This window comes from Urocitellus parryii, chromosome 1, assembly GCF_045843805.1.
Source record: "Urocitellus parryii isolate mUroPar1 chromosome 1, mUroPar1.hap1, whole genome shotgun sequence".
NCBI classification, from domain to species: Eukaryota; Metazoa; Chordata; class Mammalia; order Rodentia; family Sciuridae; genus Urocitellus; species Urocitellus parryii.
The window spans coordinates 258,755,162-258,776,283 of record NC_135531.1 but is presented as its reverse complement, the minus strand read 5'-3'; the positions used below and the strand labels follow the sequence as shown (position 1 = coordinate 258,776,283).

The window sequence follows — 21,122 nt, the reverse complement described above, 5'->3', positions numbered from 1 at the left end:
TGGAATTAATAGAATCTCTTGAAACTATAGTTAAATCAAATTGGTAAGAAAATCTGGAATTGATATAATGATTGTTTTGCTTGTGTTTATGATAGTTATATTTCAGCAAATTGCATATTTTTAAGCCCTTGTTCTAGATTCACACAAATATGCAAGAATCAGTGAGAATCCATGGGTTGCATCTGACTTGACATTATTTCTCTAGAACATTGCTTTGCAGAAGACTTCTAACATAAAATTATTCTGAATCAGTTACTATGACTTTTGTGCTAAGACAAGCATTTTACAAAATCCTAACACTTTTTTTAGAACAATGTAGTAATAACTTAGGTTCTATAGGCAGCACAACCTTTTTCTCAAGTTCTCTTTAGCAATTTCTCAAATGAAAACTTACAACTGTGTAATTAAGCAGAGTAGAAAATGCATCTGAAAGAAGAGATAAACTCTTAAAACCAAAACTTTTATATGCAAAAGCTGTCTATTGTTATTTTGTGCATGTAAAGATATACATGTGCCTATGTATACACACCAAATATACCCAATGAAAAATAATAACCTTGTAATACTTCAAAATCACTTATTTTAGAATCATATTCTATATTTTTAAACCTCACTAGGAACTATATGTAACTACTACATATAGTAATGCTGCTATTATATTCAACCAAGGACGTTTAGTTTCCTTAGACCTACTTATTTCTAGTATCAGAGACCATGATTCTAAGTGGTGAAATATATCATGACTCACAATTCTATTGACCAGAGTAAGATGACATCTAAGGGGAACACTCAAAGTCATGTTCATTTCCTAAGTTCATTTATGTCACTTTTACTTAACTTTTCCTGAAACTATAGTCAGAGTTCCCAGGACTACAATCTGTCCTATTTTCCAAGTGATTGAATGAATGATCAACACCATTATCAGGAGGATAGAGCCTTAAGATCCTTATGCTTTTTGACAGATCATGAGATTGTCATCCAATCCTGAACACTGCAGGAGGACCTGGAATCCTGTTCTCACAGTCATTTTACTGTGAGAAAGAACACCTTCCAGTCACATCCACAGTTTCCAACAGAAAGTAAAATCCCATCAGTCTTGGGACTTCACACACAGCAGTTTTGCCATGTTATGCTGCTGCAATGAAGTTCATATTGACCCCAGACACGTTTGAGGTTGCTTTACTGTTCTAAAAGTAAAAAAAAAAAAAAAAAAAAAAAAAAAAAATGATGCCCTGAATTCTCCCAAAATCAAAAGAGGTGATGATCCAGTCATCCTGAAATAAGACTCTGCAAAAATCAGACCTCAGAGCAAGTTGCCCTTTTCTAAAATCATGAAAGCAAGCGAAGATTTACACACTTCCTTCATTCTTTTTCCCCCTTCAGCTCTCCACAAACCTCACACTCTTTGTCAAAATCACCAAGTTCCTGGTTGCTGTGGAAATGAACAGTAATGATGACCTCTCACAAACAGAAACCAGTTCCTTCTCCTGGCACTCTGGCAGACAATAATTTATATCTTAGACACTGCAGTTCTTGCTTGTACATAGGGTACTCTGTACAGGATCGAAACTCCACACATTTGCCCTGAATTCTCATCCTTTATAAGTCTGTTAGAAAAGAATGAGAGATTTGCTTGAGTTTTACAGCCTGGCTGGGAACTTGGAAATGCTTCCCTTTTTCATCTGCCTCAACGTGGCAGAAACATGATTGCTAAACTTAAAGGAAAAATCCATTTACTATCCTTTGCCTGAGTTAAAAAAAAAATACACACACACACACACACACACACACACACACACACACTCATGCATACACCCTCACACACAAGAATGTCACAGATTTATTTTTATATAAAAGATGAAAATAGGAACAATAAATGAAGGTGAAATGGCTTTTTAGAATAATCTCTTCTACCAGCACCCCAGAAAAATGCTAATTTTGAACCCCTAACACTGAAAAGTGTTCATCAAAAGATAATAGTATCTCTCAGAATTTCAATAGTACTTAAATATTCTGTGTGTAAAAACCATAAGATCGAGGAGAACACATATTAAATGCAATGAAGGAAGCAACCCTTCCTCTTCTTCCCTTCCCCTCCAGGACTCTCAACATATGGATATACTCATGAAGTGAGTTCAAAAATCATAAGCAGCACTTTTCTGTTGCTACAAAGGCAAATTATTATAAAGTCGGATTTCCTCTTTAAAGGTAAAATTCATATTTTCATCAACTAATCCCACATGCACACACACACATAAAATGGTCAGCAGAGCTTTGGAGACGGAGTATGGTTTGATACTGTTGAAGGATTAATGCCTGTGCTTCTTTAAATGTCAAAAAGCCATTCAGGGATTTCTGACCAGACAGATTCCAGCTGCCCAAGTCACCTTTTATAAAATCAGATGAGCTGAAACTCCAAAACTCTAAGCACAGTAAATATGAAAGGAGATTAATCTGGCATTTAATTTGCATAAAAAGGAACTAGAGGATGGAAGTGAGAAATGTGGGGCTCTTTTGTTCTAAAAGTAACACCAATAAAATAATTACATGGAAAAGTCTATAATAATGGAGATTTTTTCATAGTCAGTTGTTGTAGTTGTTGTTTAACACAGAAAAAAAGCAAATAATTAGGATTATTCTAGGGTCTCAGGTAGCAAATACTCAATGATAGCCTTGTATACATCTTCCTTTGTAAAATACAGTTTTACACATTTTCAAGGAATAAGTAATGAAGGTGATAGGAAAGGACAAGTCAATTTTGTCAAATCTACTAAAGAGCATAGCTACTATATATACTAAAAGGAAGGGACATTTTATCTATGTGATAATCCTTTAAAACTGCAATGTGCCCTTAAGTCCAAGCTTAAAGTCAAATTAACAAAGCATTATTTTTCATTAATTACAGAGTATTTGATGAAATCCATGTAGGACTCCAGTCTTCCTCAGAAGTCTCTATTGAAGACAAGTAAAATTTTTCCCCAAATCCATGAATTCCTGACCATATTCTAAAATAAAATAGCGCTGGACCCCTCCTAACATATCACCTTGGCGATGGCATAGATGCGAGTGCTGGTTGGTTCTGCCAGCTCTCGTTTGAGATCCAGGTTCGATGGCCACTCTTTGTTCATTGGAAGACGGGAAGTGAAGCCATCTACTGATGGGTGGCACATTCGTAAAGCCTTCTGGAAACTCTCCTCAAAGGTGCGACCAATAGCCATGACCTGTAATGCACATATGAGATATCATAATGAAGAAAAGAACAACTATTTTTTAATTTGTTACAGATCTGGGTGCAGAATATTTTTCCCAAGAGGCTTAAGAATGAAAAATAAGTGAGAACACTGCTCAAATTTGGAGGCAATTTTTTTAATTCCTCTTCCCCTTTCTCCACGGTTTAGGTGTAATAAGTCTTTAACATTAGGTCAGTCTTCTGTTAGAGAATTCAGCTGTGTTCATCTGTACCTGCTTTGAACCAACAGACCTTAAAATAAAGAATAAGTGGCCAGAGTATACAGACCCTTCCTCAATAAGTTCTTGCTTTTATGACAATGTCCTTTCTGATAGAAAGCAAATAAAGAGAAAACAGACATATTAAAGCAAAAACAGAACTATTTTTAAATGAGCGTTAGCATCCATGATGGGTTGGCTTTCTTAAAAGTATTAATATTAACAGAACCTTGAGAATCATAACAAATACTGATAGATTATGATTTTAAATATAGATGGAGCCTAAATTCTCCATGACAAATTCAATGTGTCTTTCCACAATCTTTACAACTAATAGTACACTAATCAATTAGGAAAAACATGTGGTGATTAAGTTTGAACAAGTTACAAGTTACATCTTGCAACCTACCCATTGAATAAACACTGTTTTTGATACTTTCCATGGAATAACAGATTGCTATGCATTTCTGGACTTCAATTTAAAATAATAAAAGTCATAATGCTGCCTTCAGTAAATTTCCATGAGTCCTCAAATAGATTTGAATTCCCATTAATGTCAGCTTATGAATCATCAAATCAATTGTGTGACAAGATACATACTCAAAATACACTAAAGTAAAACAGATAAACTTTTCACACTGTTTCAAAATTTAATTAGAAATAAGGGAAGATTCATGATAGCATGGATTAAAAAAAAAGTGTTGGTTCAATTCAGATATCAAATTAGCAACTCATAATGATACCTTTAAAAATTAGACAATATATTTATACTCTGTATAGCCCAGGCATGGAAGCATAAAACCAAGAAAATATTTTTAAGGTATTTAATAAAATTTGAAGTATTATCCAGTTAAAATTTAGCCCTAAATAAACTAGTCCTACAAATAATTCTCTCTATATATTTACTATTCATATTCTAATTTGTACAAAATGGTGTGTGTACTTCATTCAACAAGAAAGCATACTTATATAATAAAGACATGTATAACTTTAACCTATTGCTCAAATTTTGTGCTTTTTAATACTTTATATTATTGAAATTTATTTTTATTAAGTAAAAATTTCACCATTTTTCAGTAAAATAATTATCATGGCCTTCCTTGACATTGTTCTCCTACGTTCTCACAGCACCTATATGTACATACTATTTTTACTTTTATGACAGATTAATTCATATCATATTTGTTTCTGTTTATAAATTCTGAGCTTTCCAACTGCAGATAATGCATCACAATTATCTATAGTTTATTCACTGTTGTATCCTGTCAGTGTCTTGCTTGTGGTAAGAATTCGGGAAATGTTTGCTAACTGGAATTGAACTAAATGTGAGGTGTTAAATATTCACTGGCAACAAAACTTCCTCAGATAATAAGTCCCAAATGAAAACATTACAAAATTCACTCAAATTCTTTGGCCTGCAAATTTTACTGTGAACATTTATGAAAAAGAACATTTCCCATGAAGTGTAAACTAAATAACAGTTGTTTGTTTGACTGAAACACCACCAATGCAGTGTTTTCATAAAATTGGAATTCTAATTCTATTGGGCTTTGAGAAGCATGATAGGAAAAATAAGATTTAAAATTAATGTGGAGGTATAAAAACCACCACTTGGTGTTTTACAACTAGTAAGATATTTTAATTTAAAAGATCAAGTTGTTTCTTATCTTTCATTATTTCAAAATCTTCCATTAATACCTTGAAAATTAAGGAAACCAAAATAGCAATAATTCTGTTTTTATATATGAATATCATAGACCCATAAAACGCCTTTTTTTCCCTTTCCCTAAATTGGTGATAGCTGTAAACTTTATTTCTTGTGATTAGTGGCATGTATTTCTGAATGGCTTTTCTGAGTTGAGGCTACACTTTGTGTTATGTAACAATGAATTTCTATATGGAAGTATATATCATAAATAATCATTGTTTCACACTCAAACCAGCTTAGATACCTAGACATGGATTGTATTTCCACATTGCACAACAGATGAGATAGACATAAAGTAAGACAGACAGAAAGATAAAAATTTAAGCATATGGTTATTCAAAAACTCTCCTCCTATATAACATTTATAAATATAATTTAATGATGATATTAAAGATGGATTACATTTGGGGGCTTTACTATAACTCTACCTTAAAAGACATCGCTAAACACTTTACACATACTAATCCCAAACCTTAAAAGAACCCTACACCTTAGGTATTGTCATCTCCATTTCATGGATATGATCCTGAGCCTGAGAGTCTCTAGCTACTAAGTGACAGCTTCAAGAGCTCCACCCAGTAGATTTGGTTTTAAGGTTCCTGCTTTATCCACTATGCCAAACCTCCTCCATGCAAAAGAGAGAAGGCCTTAGTTGGGGGAGGCAAGGGAGTAAATCTCAGAAGCAAGCATCTGAATTCCTTTCCTTCCTTTCGCACAGAAGAGCACTGCATCTTTGATGACAGAATAATCACACACTAACTTCAATTTCTAGTAGTCTAACACAGAACATTACGAAAATTTTTCTAAAGATACTAAAAGGTTAGAACTTTTCCATGTAATGAAAGGAACCTTAATATTTCACTATGCTCCTTTCCATTTAGAATGTTTGATCTGGAAGGTCCTTGAGACATCATTTGGTCCAACCCTCTGCTTTATAGATGTGTAAAGTTGAGGTCCAAGGAGATAAAAATACCAATTCATAAGACTGGACTAAAGTCAAATTCTTAACCTCAGCTCAGAGATCTTATCAGTGCTCTTTGTTGTCTTATATGTCATTTAACTTTCTTGATTTGGTTATAAAACATATTGTAACTCTGTTTTATTTATATGAACATGCATGTGTATGTATTATATATCCAAAGGCATGGCATTCCCCTTAATCCAGCAAAATGACCATGTAACAAATGTTTCATACTAAGATCAAAGAGAGAGATGCTCAACACTAAAGACAGAACAAAATTACTGTGTGTTCTCCAATCAAAAACCCAATCTCCAGACAACCTTGGGACTTTCAATGGTGTTAAGGATTTAACAAAATCACTGAGAACAAATACAAAATAGAGAAGAACACCAAGAACTCACCTCTCCTACACTTTTCATAGAGCTACCAATTCGGCTAGATGTTCCATGGAAACGGTCAAGATCCCAGCGAGGAATCTTGGTAACCATGTAATCCAGACTGGGTTCAAAGCAGGCTGAAGTCTTCCCTGATACGACATTCTTGATTTCTGGAAGTGGGATTCCTAGGGCAATCTTTGCTGCAATGAATGCCAATGGATAGCTAAAAAGAGAGAGAGAAATTCTTTGAGGTTTTTTTCTTTTCTTTTTCTTTTGGGCCATAAGTATTGAAAACAGCCCAAAATATTAATTGATCTTTCTTTAAAATTCTGGTATTATTCCACTTTAGTGCATAAGGCTCTCCTGATACTGTGCTCTGCATAAATATTTAATAACCATTATTTAAAATAATGTAAGTCATGATAAAGTACAGAGGCGCTGCAGAATCCACTTTCTATGCCTTGCAGGCACTACTACAACTCCCAGCCTTCACCTCTTCAACCCTAAATCAATAGCTTCCTTGATAAATAAGGTTTGACTTCCACTTGTGTTTAACCTCCACTCAGATGAGAATCTTCAAATGTTATTTTGAAAACAGTATCATACTTATCTGTAGGTAGGAAGACAGTATAGTTAGCTGGTACTAATAAGAACTCTAATGGTAAGGAAAATGGAGGAATTGCAAGTTTGGATCCTAGCTCTGCCTCTGGGAACACAACTATCTTCATCTGTAATGTCAGTTTTTGGTTATTTTTATTTGAGAATATAATTCATGAACTATAGAATTTAATATGAGTTCTTTATTACAAACAACCCATCTAACAGATGAGACAAGTATTGTGCCCAAAGTCAAATAGTCAATGGAAGGACCCAATGGGAACACAGGTCTTGTGACTCCTTGACTTGTATACTTGGCTTGTATAACACCATGTAGCACTGTGTAGCTACATGAAAATTTATAGAAGTAAATATTTTTGTTCATTTAAGTTCTATATAATTAAAATGCCAGATGTTAAAGATATTAATAGAAACAAAAGGTTTTAATTAGCTTCACCTCCCAATTATGCTTGTTAGCAGTTGTTAAACAGAAGCAAATTTATTTTTTGGTTGCAACATTTACCTGTGGAAAAATCCTACATTGTCAAGTCTCGAGAAGATTTTTTTAATTCATTCATTTATCATTAAATAATAGATAGCATTGTAAGCTCATGTTCAACATTGCTAAAATCAAAACAATATGTATCAAAGGCTTGAGTTGAGCAAACTATAATTTTTATATTTTTTTAATACTTGCTATAGGGCTATATACCTAAAGAATCCAGTTGGACGCTAAAATTAAGGATCAGTGTGCACTTTGCAACAACATCTGCAAAGTGCAATTAAGAAGCAGATTTTTCACAGCCTGTTTTGACCACCCAGATTTGATTAGTTTATGATTAGCCAGCAAACAAAGCCAGCTAGCAATACCGTTTGCTTCAATCTGGCAGCAAGCTCATTAATAACCATGTCTTTAGGGTTCCATAAATGACTTGGAGCTAGCACACAGAAAGGAGGGATATTTATAAATGCAGCACCATCTTCCACTAGGAGTCCATTTTTCCATTTCCAAAGAATCTGCAAGAGGCATGGTCAATCATTCTGATCTTACCCAGTGGCCTTTGAGGCCAGGGCAGAGCTCCGGGACAGTCTGGCATTCACTTCGATGATGCAGTATTCCATTGAGGTAGGATGAAGGGCAAACTGAATGTTGCATTCACCCACAATGCCCAAGTGGCGAACAACATTGATTGAAGTACGCCTCAGCATCTGAAACTCTGCATTGGAGAGTGTCTGGGCAGGGGCCACAACAACAGAATCACCTGTAAACCCAAGCAGCACGCATTATCTGGTGTTATATTTTAATAGCCAACTTCAGAGACTTAGCAAGCCACTTAAATGATGAAAGACACAGAACAACCCTGGGATATGTTGGGAAAATAATTATTGTGTGTTTGTGTTTGTGTGTGTGTGTGTGTGTGTGTGTGTGTTAGAGAGAGAGAGATCAGGTATTCCTTCTGATTCTTGTTTTGTCCATATTATTCTGACATATTCCTCTATTTTTTTCTTGTGATACTGGGGATCAAACCCAGGGCTTTGCACATGTTAGGCAAGTGCTATACTCTGAGCTAAACCCCAGCACTCTGATACATTACTTATAGAGACCCTACTAACCTTGCCCAAGCTCATCTAGCTATTAAAGCTTTAATCATCTACTTATTGGATTGACGTTAGCTTTTTCAACTTACCTTCTCTTCATTCATCTCAAACTGTCAAGTTCTTCTTTCTATAGAATATTATCTCTCTTTTCTCCAGCCTGGCTCATCCATCTGTCTTTTGTATGTCATCCCTTTTCATTCTCAGTGCTCTCCAATCATAGCCCTTGTGTCTTCCATCTCACCGTCCTTGGTCTCTATTCCTTCTGCCCACAAATATGCTCAGAGGTCCTCTGCTTCAGCAAGCCCATCTCCCAATATCAACCAGACACACAGACTTGTCTCATTCTTTATATGACCAAAGTTCTTGAAAGTTTGCCAATTCTCCTTATCCCTCATTATGATATAATTCCTTACCATATGGCTCTCAAAACTAACTTTGCATTGAAATTGCCTTCTTGGACATCTAAAAACCCAAATTAAATCTTCATTATTGACCTCGTACATCATTTGACACTGCCAAAAAACAAAGCTCTTTTATAAAACTAAGTTCTTACCTTGGCTTATTAGATAAAATTCTACACTCATTTCTTCCTAACTCTTCATTTCTCTCCTTTGTTTTCAATACTCATCCTTTTTCTCCTCCCTATAAATCTAAGTGTTTCCCACAGTTCAAAGTTGACTCTATCTCTCCTCTTTCTGTAACTATGCCCTTGAATACTGTGTCTCCAACTTACTTCCTTTGTACCAAATGACTTCCAATGACCTTATACCAACTTTTTTCTTTCTGTGCTCTTGAGTTCCATTTCACATTCTCAACTCCCCTCTCAAAAATTCCACCCACATCTCAAATTTAGCATTTCTAAAATCTAAGTCATCATCTTTGCCCTCTTGTCTAACTAGTTTAGCTTGCTAAGAAAGCTATTTTTGTTACTTGAGTCTATTTTCTCAATCACTTGGTGACTAACACCTCAATCTGGTTTAAACCTTCTCAACCTCTCTCTTTACCTGTCAACACTAAACTGTATAGATTTTACCTCAGTTCGTTGCTTATATTTGGTTCTGTTCACAAATGAAGTCAGGATAGTATTTTCTGCCCTACTTCAGAGGGATTTTATGAAGGTCAAATTAAATGTGACAATATTTGCAATACCATAAGATATTGTACATGTGTTAAATGTCATCATTAGTCTGTCAGCTAGGTATAGTAATTTAAAGAAAAGAAAAGAACTTCATGAAGACTGCTAGGGTCATCAAAGTCAGGAGCTAAAAGCATTACTATAATTCTTGAAGATTCTCTGCCTACCTGTATGAACGCCCATGGCATCAACATTTTCCATGTTACAGACAGTAACACAATTGTCATCAGCATCTCGGACCACTTCATACTCTATTTCTTTCCAACCCGTCACTGACCTTTCCACCAGAATCTGGTTGGTCATAGCAAATGCCTGGAAATTGGCGACACAAGTACCAAAGAGTAAGGAAAGGCATCGGCTTAACATGGATTTTTAGCAAAATGCTCTGACCTAAATCCTGGTCAGGCCTGAAGTCTCAAACACAGTCTCCATATTCCACCACACTCCAGACGGCATAGTGTGTCAGAAAATCAGTGAGACCAGGAATAGCATCCTGCAGTGAATGTGCTTGATTTACATTATTGAGGCTTGCCATTCAAAGTGCTGATATGACATTAAATCAAACTAATTTAGGAAAAAGAGAAAATAATTGAGCAATCAGGCAGAGGGAAATGAAATTATTTCAGCAGCTAAGCTTCTGTGAAACCAGAAAATGTGATAAGTACAAATAAATGTGGAAAAATAAGTCTAAAGACTCTGGCTTTCTCTAAAATAGCTGAGGATGCTTTGTACAGTGACACACACAATAAAAGTTAGTTGATGTTGATGAGGGGGAGAAAGGAGATGATGATGGTTGTAGACAGTTAGGCAAGATGGCATAGGAAACTTGGGAATTAGAAGAATCATATGCAGCTATTATTATGGCTAATCACTGCTTAAGTGCTTAAATACTTGGAGTCCTATATCATGCATGCCTGATTAGACAGAAATGAATTAGTATAATTATCACTTCATATTTACTGAGTACCCACAGTTGGTAGAATACTGAACCCAAAATATGCAAGAGGCAATCTCTGACCTTAGGACATATAGTGACTGATAATATAAGAGAGAAATGTCCCTTTTTCTGCTAATATATATGATTTAGAAAGGCATGAAAGGGAAGGTACTTTGAATTTTTTTTCAAAATTATTAGTAGGTTGTATAAAAACATAATAACTCAATTTAAAATTTTCCATAGTGTATATCAAACCTATTCTTTTTTTTAACAACAGTCATTGCTACAGGATGTAGCTCATGCTACTGAAAATGTGAGGTTTGTCCTCAAAGCTGCCCATGATGAGGTTCTGAAAGTGGTCAGGCCACTCTATAGCCATTGTTAACAATTATTAATGATTAATTTGCCATTTGGGTTGCCTTTAAAAAGAAGAAGTATAGAAAACAAAGGGTATGAATTTAGGAAAGCTTTCTGCATTCTAATGAAGTAGAATGGATATTTGGATACAAAGAAAATTGAGATGATTTTCACCTGTTTTCTCTGTTTGTTTTCTTTAAGTCTCAGATTTTATACAAAATGTTAACTTAGGGACCTAAATGTGTTAATGAAGATCCTAGTTGTACTAAGTATAGCCTCAAAAATATAAGGAGGTGACTTAGGATGTAAAGCTATGATTAATTAATTTCACGGGAAAAGTCAGGTTTTCAACAAGGAAGCTCATTCAACAAGCTAGTGATTATTTTAGCAGAATGAAAATCATTGAAAAGTATCTCATTCCAAAATTGTTTTATCTTCTGCATAAAAATTTTTGGAACTTAGAATGGTTTTTCATAAGAGAAAAAAATATTTTGATAGAGAATAAGTACGTATTGCCACTATTGACAGTAATGATGAGATTGCTAATATTAAGAACATTTGGAACATCTGATAGGCTATAGAAAATTAATTTTTATATATCCATATAAATATTTTTGCTTTAAATATACGATTCCAAACAAGAACTATTTATATGATTGTTTTCCTTTTTTTTTTTTTTTTTTTTTGTATCAGTGATTGAACTCAGGCACCTTACCACATCCCCAGCCCTTTTTATCTTTTGTTTCGAGACAGAGTCTTTCTCAGTTGCTGAGAACCTCGAAAAGATGCTAAGGCTAGCATCAAACTTTCCATCCTCCTGTTTCAGCCTCCTGAGCCACTAGGATTATAGGTATGCACCACCACACCCAGCTTTTTTGTTGTGGTGGTGGTAATTTTGGTAACATTAGAAAAACTAAATCCAAGTTGCAGATTTATAAGCCTGTCATAGTGTCATTTAAATATATTTAATTTTATTTATCTGTACTCAACATATACCATCAATAATTCAAGGGTCTCATTTTGCTTTAATACCAAAAGTAAGTAATGATTAAGCTAAAAATTGTTCTAGAGCTATTCTCTAAGCACTTCCTAAAATAGTCCTCAAGATAATCCTGCCAGACTCGCCTCCACACTGTCATGTAAGTCACACAAGCTTCTCGGCTGCCATGTGTTCATTCATTCAAAGTAATTATTGAGCTCCCAGAATTGCCAGACACTGTCCTGTGGAAATAGAATATGGGCAGAATTCTGGAGCAATGTTTTGTGTGTTAATTTCTGGATTTCTTTTGTTGTGGTTTGTTTGTTGAGCATATCTTAGGTTTCTCAAGATATTTTCTTTAATACTCAAAAAGTATTTGTCAGTATATTGAAGTGATTTTGAGAGAAAATAAATTATAAATGATTAAGTCTCAATTTTGATTTTGATTTTATGTGTGTATAGTAATCTGCTCATTTATTAAATTGAGAGATTTACAGTATATAGAGTTTAGTCATCTGAATTTTAGATAAACTGTGCAAAGTACTTTGCTTCACTTACTGGATATGTGAATTCACGTCACATTATTTTAAAAAATCATGGTAAAATGAAGCATTATATTTTGATTTTTTTTCTTAACCACTAAAAATATTTTAGTATTACAAATGCTAATGAGTTGGATTAAGATATAGTTGGATTAATTTCCAATCACTGAAGACTGTAAACAATAAAATAAAGACAGATCTTCAGGCAGAGTGACCATTGGTTTACCTAGAGCTTTAGGGACTCTCAATGTGTCCTGGCATAAATATATGCACTTCTGTTCCCTCTCAGAGTGTGGTCTTTTCAACCACACTTTTAGAGAATATGATAGTGATTTAGAAATTTTTTTAAAAAGGTCATTTCTCATCTGCATAACTTTCTCCAGTGGAAAGGGACTATCAATAACCCGTTCATTTTTTTGTTTTTGTTTTGTTTTGTTTTGTTTGGATTTTTTTCTTTTTCTTCTTTTGGTTAGTAAGAATGCCATCTATGAAAATACCTACCTTTGTACTAAGGTCCAGTAAGGTCTCCCTATTGGGACAGATGCCTGAGCCTAAGCCACCCAGTGCATAAGCAGAACGAATCATCACGGGGTATCCAATGGTGTCTGCTGCCTTCAGCGCATCCTCAATCTATAAACAAGAAAAAGAACACCAAACTTGAAAAGATACCATACTCTCATGAAAAAAAAGAAGAAACACATCAAGAGCCTGGCAATTTAGGTGAATCAATTGATCTGGTGTGCATGAGTATGGAAAGGTTCCATTATTCCCTCATCTCCTTCTGAAAATATATGTTGCAATGCAAATGTTAAGTAAATTTATAGAATTCCAGGAGACTTCATATGTGTATGTGTGCATGTGTGCGAGCGCATATTCCATTCTAAAATGTTTATTCCATTCAAAAAAAATATTTTAAATCCAATCCTATTTTAAGGGCATTTGCACATAAATGATGTATTACTGATGTCAGGAAGAAGGGAAAATCACTTCAGTATTGCCAGTTTGTATGGTTGTTAGTTTCAGTTGAGGAGATTGAGATGCCTTGGCACTCAACCAATGATAAACCACTTCATCTCTAGCCTTGTGTTTCTCTTTACACACACACACACACACACACACACACACACATATATATGTAAAATCTTCACTTTTTCTGATAAATCATATTTTTTTCTCTAAAAATAAAACCATGGCCAAATAATCATCATTTATTTGAAACTGGGAAGACATATTGAATTACTGAAATCTTAAATTTTGTGTTTAAATGAAACAAGGTTTTCTACTGCTGAAGCTAAGTTGGTATTACTCCACAATAAGCCATTAAGAACACTGTATAGAAAGAGATTTTTCATTTTTCAAGTTCAGTCTGAGAGTAGTCCCAGAAGCTTGGATTTTTTTTAACTTACAGAATACAACATATGGTGGTTATATTTTTCTGTCATGGAATATTATTACACTACCAATGGGAATGTAATTACACCTTTCCCATATGCCTGTTTCTCATCCTGGGGAAGCAAGGACATAATTATATCTGGCAATGGAAGAATAAATGTATGGCAATAGCTTCCCAAAGTGTTCAGAAGAGCTTTCCTGGGATTATTCCTGATTGACAGTACTTGGTAGCATTCTTTCCTGAAATACACATACCCAACTTTAGTTTTCCCAGTTTTGCCTGCCTTATCCCTTAGAATTTGCCTTTTTCTACATTGGAAAGTTACATTTAAAACTTCCTCTAGCACCTCCACTTCATGTAACATGTGTCCAAAATCAAAAATAAAGTTTAGGACAAAAAACGGATGAACAGCTAGTTAATTATTTCCTGGTAACTGGTAAAACCCTATTGATAGGCATAGCATACAATAAAAAAATGAGTAATAGAAAAATCAAAACCATCCTCTTTAAATATCTAAGATACAAATTTCTCAGTCATCAATCTTACTGACTAGAGGCATTTCATTCTAAAACTTTTATTCCATTCAAAAAAAATACTTTAAATCCAATCCCATTTTCAGGGCATTTGCAATAAATGATGTATGACTGATGTCAGGAAGAAAGGAAAATCACTTCAGTATTGCCAGTTTGTATGGTTCTTAGTTTCAGTTGAGGAGATTGAGATGCCTTGGCACTCAACCACTGATAAACCACTTCATCTCTGGCCTTGTGTTTCTCTTTACATAAAATAAAATATTTATTCCTATCCCTAATATTTCAACATTGAATACTTCCAGTAATATACAATGTCTCTGAGGTACTAATACATTTCTGGAAGAAAATACATGCAAGTATAAGAACTTTAACTGTTATTACTACACATGACAAATCATTCTCCCTATAACCCAAAATAAATAATGCCTGTTTCCCCAGAAAGAAAGATTCCTTACTGATTCCACTGCAAAACTTGGAGCAATTTTCTCATTAATCTCATTTAGCTTGTCTGAGAATAGCTGTCTGTCTTCTGTGGCCATAATGGATTCAACCGAAGTTCCAAGGACTTTCACTCCATATTCCTTGAGCACACCTCTCTTGAAGAGTTCCACTCCTACAGGAGAACCAATTATTATTAGTTTCTATAATCTCATACTCCGTGTCTCCTTTAACTGATACCTGAACACAATATTCTGAAAAAGAAATCTTAAAATTAATTCCAAAATCTTAAAATTAAACCCAAGCAGTCACTGCAGTCCACAATATAATGCACTTAGAGAAAAAGTTTGAAATAAAATTTCTGATGCTGCTATTGCTTATGCCACTACCACCTTCATATTAATTTTAGTGTCCTTATTAACATAAATTATAGAAGCACACTAAGCCTTAAGACTTCAATATATTCCCATTCCTTCAAAGGTATATTTAGATAATGAGATTCTGTTACTTAAATAATCTCACAAACATGGGTTTCTATCTAGGTTGAAAATATCATCAAAACTGTTTTTATTTCTTTTACTTTGCCATCTAATTTTGGATAAGTCTTTTATGTTTGACATACAAATATATTTCCAATTGTTCACCCCAACGTCATTAGAGATCTTCATTCATGATCTAGCTGCAAAGATTTGAAGCACCCTAAAGAGACTAAGTAGTAAACTCAGCTGATGCCTGAAGAATGATAGGAGCTGATCTATCTCACCGTGAACATATATGTAAAAGTCAGATGTTTCAGGAGAAGAAGAGCACTTATTCCATGTTAAAACTCATTGTTCATTCATAATACTTCTTACAGCTTCATGATAACAGAGAAAAAACACATCCTAAGATGGAGAGAAGAAACCCAGGAAACCTATGAAAGCTAAAGTTTTCTGTATTGCTCAGCTGGTTTGTGAAACAAATGAATAGTACTCATCATATCACATTTCCAGGTGGCTGTTTCCTAACTGCTTTGTCACACATTAAGAGGAAAGGTTTTCAGAGTACACAGAGCACAATTGTTACATGAGTTCAAACAAAATATGTCACAAGTAGGTATCAGGGTCAAAACTCTGCAGCTGATCTTAAAAGAACTCACCGCAGTTCAGAGCCGTCTGGCCACCCATGCCTAGAATTAACCCATCTGGACGTTCTGCCTTGATGACCTCTGTGACGAACTGAGGGGTGATGGGGAGAAAGTAGACAGTATCTGCTTGCTTCAAGCCCACCTCATTGGTCTGCACCGATGCGATGTTGGGGTTCATCAGGACAGTTTTGACATTTTCTTCCTAAAACAAAACCATCAAGTATTTGAATATATGGTCCAAAGACAATGCTACCCTCAAATGAAGGGTTATGGGGGAAAGAAGATTTGGGGTTATTTTGTGGGCTTGTTGTGGCAATCAGTAACAGTACAAGTGAATAGAAATCAAAGAATGACAACATTAGGTCAAAGGAATGGAGAAATTGCCTCAAAACAAATAAAACTATTAAAAAAAAAAGGTTCTTCTCAAGGATTACCACAAGTTAGAGGTCTACAAATACTATTGAGCTTTATGGCTCAACTGACCTTAAAAGAATAAAATAGTTCAAAAATTTTAAAATGAGTAAATAGAACTGGAGGCAACAATGAAGCTGCTTCTCCTTCTATTATATGTCTGAAAACAATGTTGAGTATACTTTTTAAATGTAGGATAATGTGTTCTCCTCTTATTAGAAGCACTAGGAGCCATTTGCTGGTTCCCATTGTTTTCTAGATTTTTTTCACCTGCTGTAGTACTTTAACAAAGCACACTATACAGCTGTTCATACATATTATATAAAATGAAAATAACTATAGGGCAAAAAACATAAAAACAAAAATCCATGTTTATGTTCATGAATACATATGTGTGCACACCCTCATGGTATGCATGAAGAAAGTATCTATAGCCCTATCCATTTCTTACACATGGAGGCCTTCAAAACAATTTTTCATTTAGGCTACTAAGAATGATATATTTATAAAGCTGGATGAGGGCAACAGTTAGCAAATTATTATGAAATATGGCCAGATGGTTCTTATTATTTCATGAGTTAGCATGTCAATTTTAGATTCTTCTAAAACGTTAACAAAATATTCAGAAGTATTGAAATCATCCTTGAAAGCCCTACATACATTAAGGGAAGGATCTGAATAAATATTAAGTATATTTTCTGCAACTTTAAATTCAAATAGTCCCTTGATGCATGTAATATACTTTTGATTAATTTATTTGATTTTTATACAAAGACCATGGGAGATATTTCTGCTTTTTAGATGAAGAAATTAAGATTCAATGAGGTTAAATGGCTCACCAAAGGTCATGGCTGGAAAGTGGCAATATTAGGACTCTAATCCAACATTATGACTCAAGTCCTATGCCTTGTCTCAATATGAGTCACCCTTTAGGATTTTAAGAAATTGTTCAGAATGAGAGCATTTTTAGTAACAAAATGTTAGCATGATACATATAGATAAGCAAATACGTCTTGAATGTGGGTTGGAATTTAAATAATTGAATCTGAACTGAGAAAACATCATCAACAGGAGTTACAAAAAGTCTCTCTACTAAAGAAAAGTTCCATACACCGAAGTATATTTAATTATTTTTCTGAATGTGCTTAAAATAATGAATATGATTATTTTCATAAAATTATAAAAAAAATCTCATGCATACATAAGTGTTCATTCATTTCAAAACAAATAATTTAAAAAATATTTTATTAATTTTATATCACTTTTTCTAATATTTTTCTAATTTGGGTTATAATACATGTGCCATATAAGTGTTCTTAATGTTTTTAGTTTATAAATTTATCTCTAATAGCCTCCTAAATGGTCATAACATGACAACTAAGAATTCCTATTCTTCAGCTACAGATAGATATAAAATACATAAAAACCCAAACTATAACCTATTAAATTTTTATAAAACTCCTAAATAGCATAAAAATTGTAAACCATTTACAAGTCTTCTAAAGCTTGAACACACTCAGATTGTATTACAATCAATCTAAACCAGTGGACATTCTCTGATTATCTATCTAATAAGAAATTAAATTATAATTCAATGAAGCAAGGCATCTTTTTAAAAATATGAACAAAAAAATATGTGCCTGTGCATATATATCCATGCATGCGTGGAGAAGAGTATAAAGAAATGAAAACAAATGGGAAGAAGAATAAGGTATTTGGGGCTATGTTCTACCTCTCTTCCACAGACATCTATCAGAGGAAACTCAATGACTATAGAATAATAAGAAAAGAAAACAAGAAAAACTTTAGCCAACTGCTTTTCCATGCCTCCTGTCCTCTGTGGCTGACATCTCTGTGCTGTTTTCCACTGGCGGGTCCCTGGTGAACACCTCTACACTGCAAAGCCTGAGGCAAAGTCACGGAGAGCTCACATTGCCTGATTAGCACAAGATGCAGACCAAGTGGGGAAATAACACCAAAAAGGGGCCAAGTTTGCTCTCCAATAGAAATTCCTCAGATATATAATACAATTTCTCTAAAGAGGTATTTTACTACAATCAAGTTTAAAAATATTTCAAGAAAGTGAAGAAGTAAGGACATATGCTTCCCAACTTTGGTATCAAATGCTCTTTTTCACTTGAAAATGCAGTCATACCAACCAGTTTTCCAAGTCACTGATGAGGAAATTGGGTCCCCTGGTGACATGTAAAACTTTCTAATACTTGAACAAAATACATTGTTGTCCTTACTCTCCCAAATAGAGATTCCCTTGTCTACCATAAAGGTGCCTGAAGCATCTTGCAGAGCATTTGAAGTATAATAAAGCACCAAGGATGCCCATATTCCCTCTTTCACATGAAAGACAAATGTATTTGCAACATTCACTGACTCAAAAGAAATAAGCAGCTTCTATAAATGTAGTTTTGTATGCTTTCACTATGAGTAAGCAATAAAATAATTTTGGAAATCAATCTAACCTCCTTAATTGACAGGTATGCACATTTGAAAAAGTTAAAAATTTTGTTCATGAACAAATGTCTTTTAATATAGACATGTAAGTAAGTATAGTTAAGGAAAATAATTATAGCCACTTTGAAAAGAGGTAGTGTCATAAATCTAAATTGTAAAATACTAATTAGACTCATTAAAGAGAGCATATTAATTCTAGCAGAGCTCATGTTCTCTCACCTTCATGGCTTTTACAGCTTGAGATCCTGAATAATCAAATTCACCCGCCTGGCCAATGGACAGACCTCCAGACCCTAGGATAAGGACTTTGGAAACCTATAAACAACAGGATAAGGACATTAGTTTTATTGCTAACTTATGAAAATAAGGCATTTTCAAGAGTGAAAAAAACAAGCCATATTTTCTACTTTTATGTAATGGTTTTAAATATGATGCTTCAAAAAAATATATTAAACATGAGGGAAAAGTTTAACAATTTAAACATCTCTCATTTCAATGCACTTCCCAAAGTTCATAAATATTTTTTTCACTTAAGTAAAAAATATTTGGGGGCTGGGGATATAGCTCAGTTGGTAGAGTGCTTGCCTATGCGCGCATGCACAATGCCCTGGGTTCAATTCCCAGGACCACCAAAAAAAAAAAAAAAATTGGAAGAGATTTTGTGAACACATATACATATCTAAAATATCTATACAAATATATTAATATACATAAATACACATCTATGTATACATGCATATATCATATTTTTTAAAATACAAGTATATCCTTCTAAATTTTATATAATAATGATGTGGAGGAGATGTATAGTTTAACTACAAAGAAAATTGTCATATTAATATATATATTCAAATAAATAATTCTTATGCCTTACTAATCTTAATCCAGTTGCTATTTAGAAGTAAAATTATATTATTCAGTTTATGATACTGAACAATAATTTAATAGTTGAAAAAAAAAAGAGTTGTGTTAACTATAACCTGTAGTCTGACCTGTATCTCAGGTTTTACATAGTTCTATAATGGTTTGGGTAAAGAAAATATATCAAAATACAAACTAAATTAACACTATTCATTATTAAATTATGTTATTCAAAATGTTATAACATTTGAAGAAGTAAACAGAAGTAAATTTTAATAGATATATTTTAAATCTAAACATGAAAAGTTCCAATGAATATCATCAAGAGCAAACCAAATAATTATTTGTGAAATTCTAAGTAAATACAATGTTACCAGTCATCTTTCATAAATACTAGTGTCATTTATACCATTTGCTTTAAAAAATCACATGATAGAGAAAATCCAACATGCATAAACCAAAAGAAGCCCACTCATACAGACCTCAATTCGAGATGCAACTAGTGCTGGCTTTGGTAGAACTGATGTAATGGTGGTTCCTTTTCCCTTCTTTATCAGTGAGAAAAAGGAATCAAATAGGTACTAAAAAGAAATATAACCAACTGGTTAGAAACTTCAAAACATATATACTTGCCAGTAAAATACAGGATGCTCTATTAAAGTTGAAATTCATATAAGCAATAAATAATTTTCCTATGTAATATTTGGGGTTTTGTTATTGCTTTTGTTTTTTTGCCAATAACCAAATATCTACTGCCATAAAAATTACATAAAATAAACACTTCTAACTGTTGCCTTCAAATCCTATGAAAATAAAGTTTTCAACAGACCATAAAGATTTCAGATAATGCCTTCTGAGAATATCAAGTTTTCAGCCTCTTAGCTGTAATTTATTTTCTTCTTCTAAATTAAATCCTAACTAGACCAAAAAAATTGAAGTTATATCACTATGTACCCTAAAATAAAAAGCTGAGAATTTTCTAAGTTTCTGTCAGCTCTAAAATAATCTCTAAAAATTAATCTTAAACTTTACCAATGAGTTTAATTCTCATTGTTTTAGTAGTGTTATGATTTGGGGTGTGAGGTGTCCCCTAATTAATGCACGAATATTCCAAGGTGAGACGGTTAGATTATGAGAGCCATATTCTAACAGTTCATCCTAGTTTAAAAGGACTACTGGGGGAACAACTGTATTCAGGTAAGGAGTGACTGAGAAAGAACTGGGGGCATGTGCTAAGAGGGTACATCTTTCC

At 33.8% G+C, this 21,122-nt stretch overlaps 1 protein-coding gene across 1 annotated transcript in view; it reads right to left on the bottom strand.

The window, feature by feature from the left end:
* Cps1 (carbamoyl-phosphate synthase 1) overlaps nucleotides 1-21,122 on the bottom strand; it is a 115,710-nt gene that overhangs the window by 60,573 nt on the left and 34,015 nt on the right. Inside the window, exons 12-20 of the mRNA XM_026403348.2 lie at nucleotides 20,353-20,451; nucleotides 19,229-19,324; nucleotides 16,142-16,331; nucleotides 15,021-15,178; nucleotides 13,141-13,269; nucleotides 9,992-10,136; nucleotides 8,142-8,352; nucleotides 6,518-6,716; nucleotides 3,045-3,221 (exon numbers count right to left, since the gene is read on the bottom strand). Coding sequence (XP_026259133.1) covers nucleotides 3,045-3,221; nucleotides 6,518-6,716; nucleotides 8,142-8,352; nucleotides 9,992-10,136; nucleotides 13,141-13,269; nucleotides 15,021-15,178; nucleotides 16,142-16,331; nucleotides 19,229-19,324; nucleotides 20,353-20,451 — 1,404 coding nt within the window. The remainder of the gene's footprint in view (nucleotides 1-3,044; nucleotides 3,222-6,517; nucleotides 6,717-8,141; nucleotides 8,353-9,991; nucleotides 10,137-13,140; nucleotides 13,270-15,020; nucleotides 15,179-16,141; nucleotides 16,332-19,228; nucleotides 19,325-20,352; nucleotides 20,452-21,122) is intronic.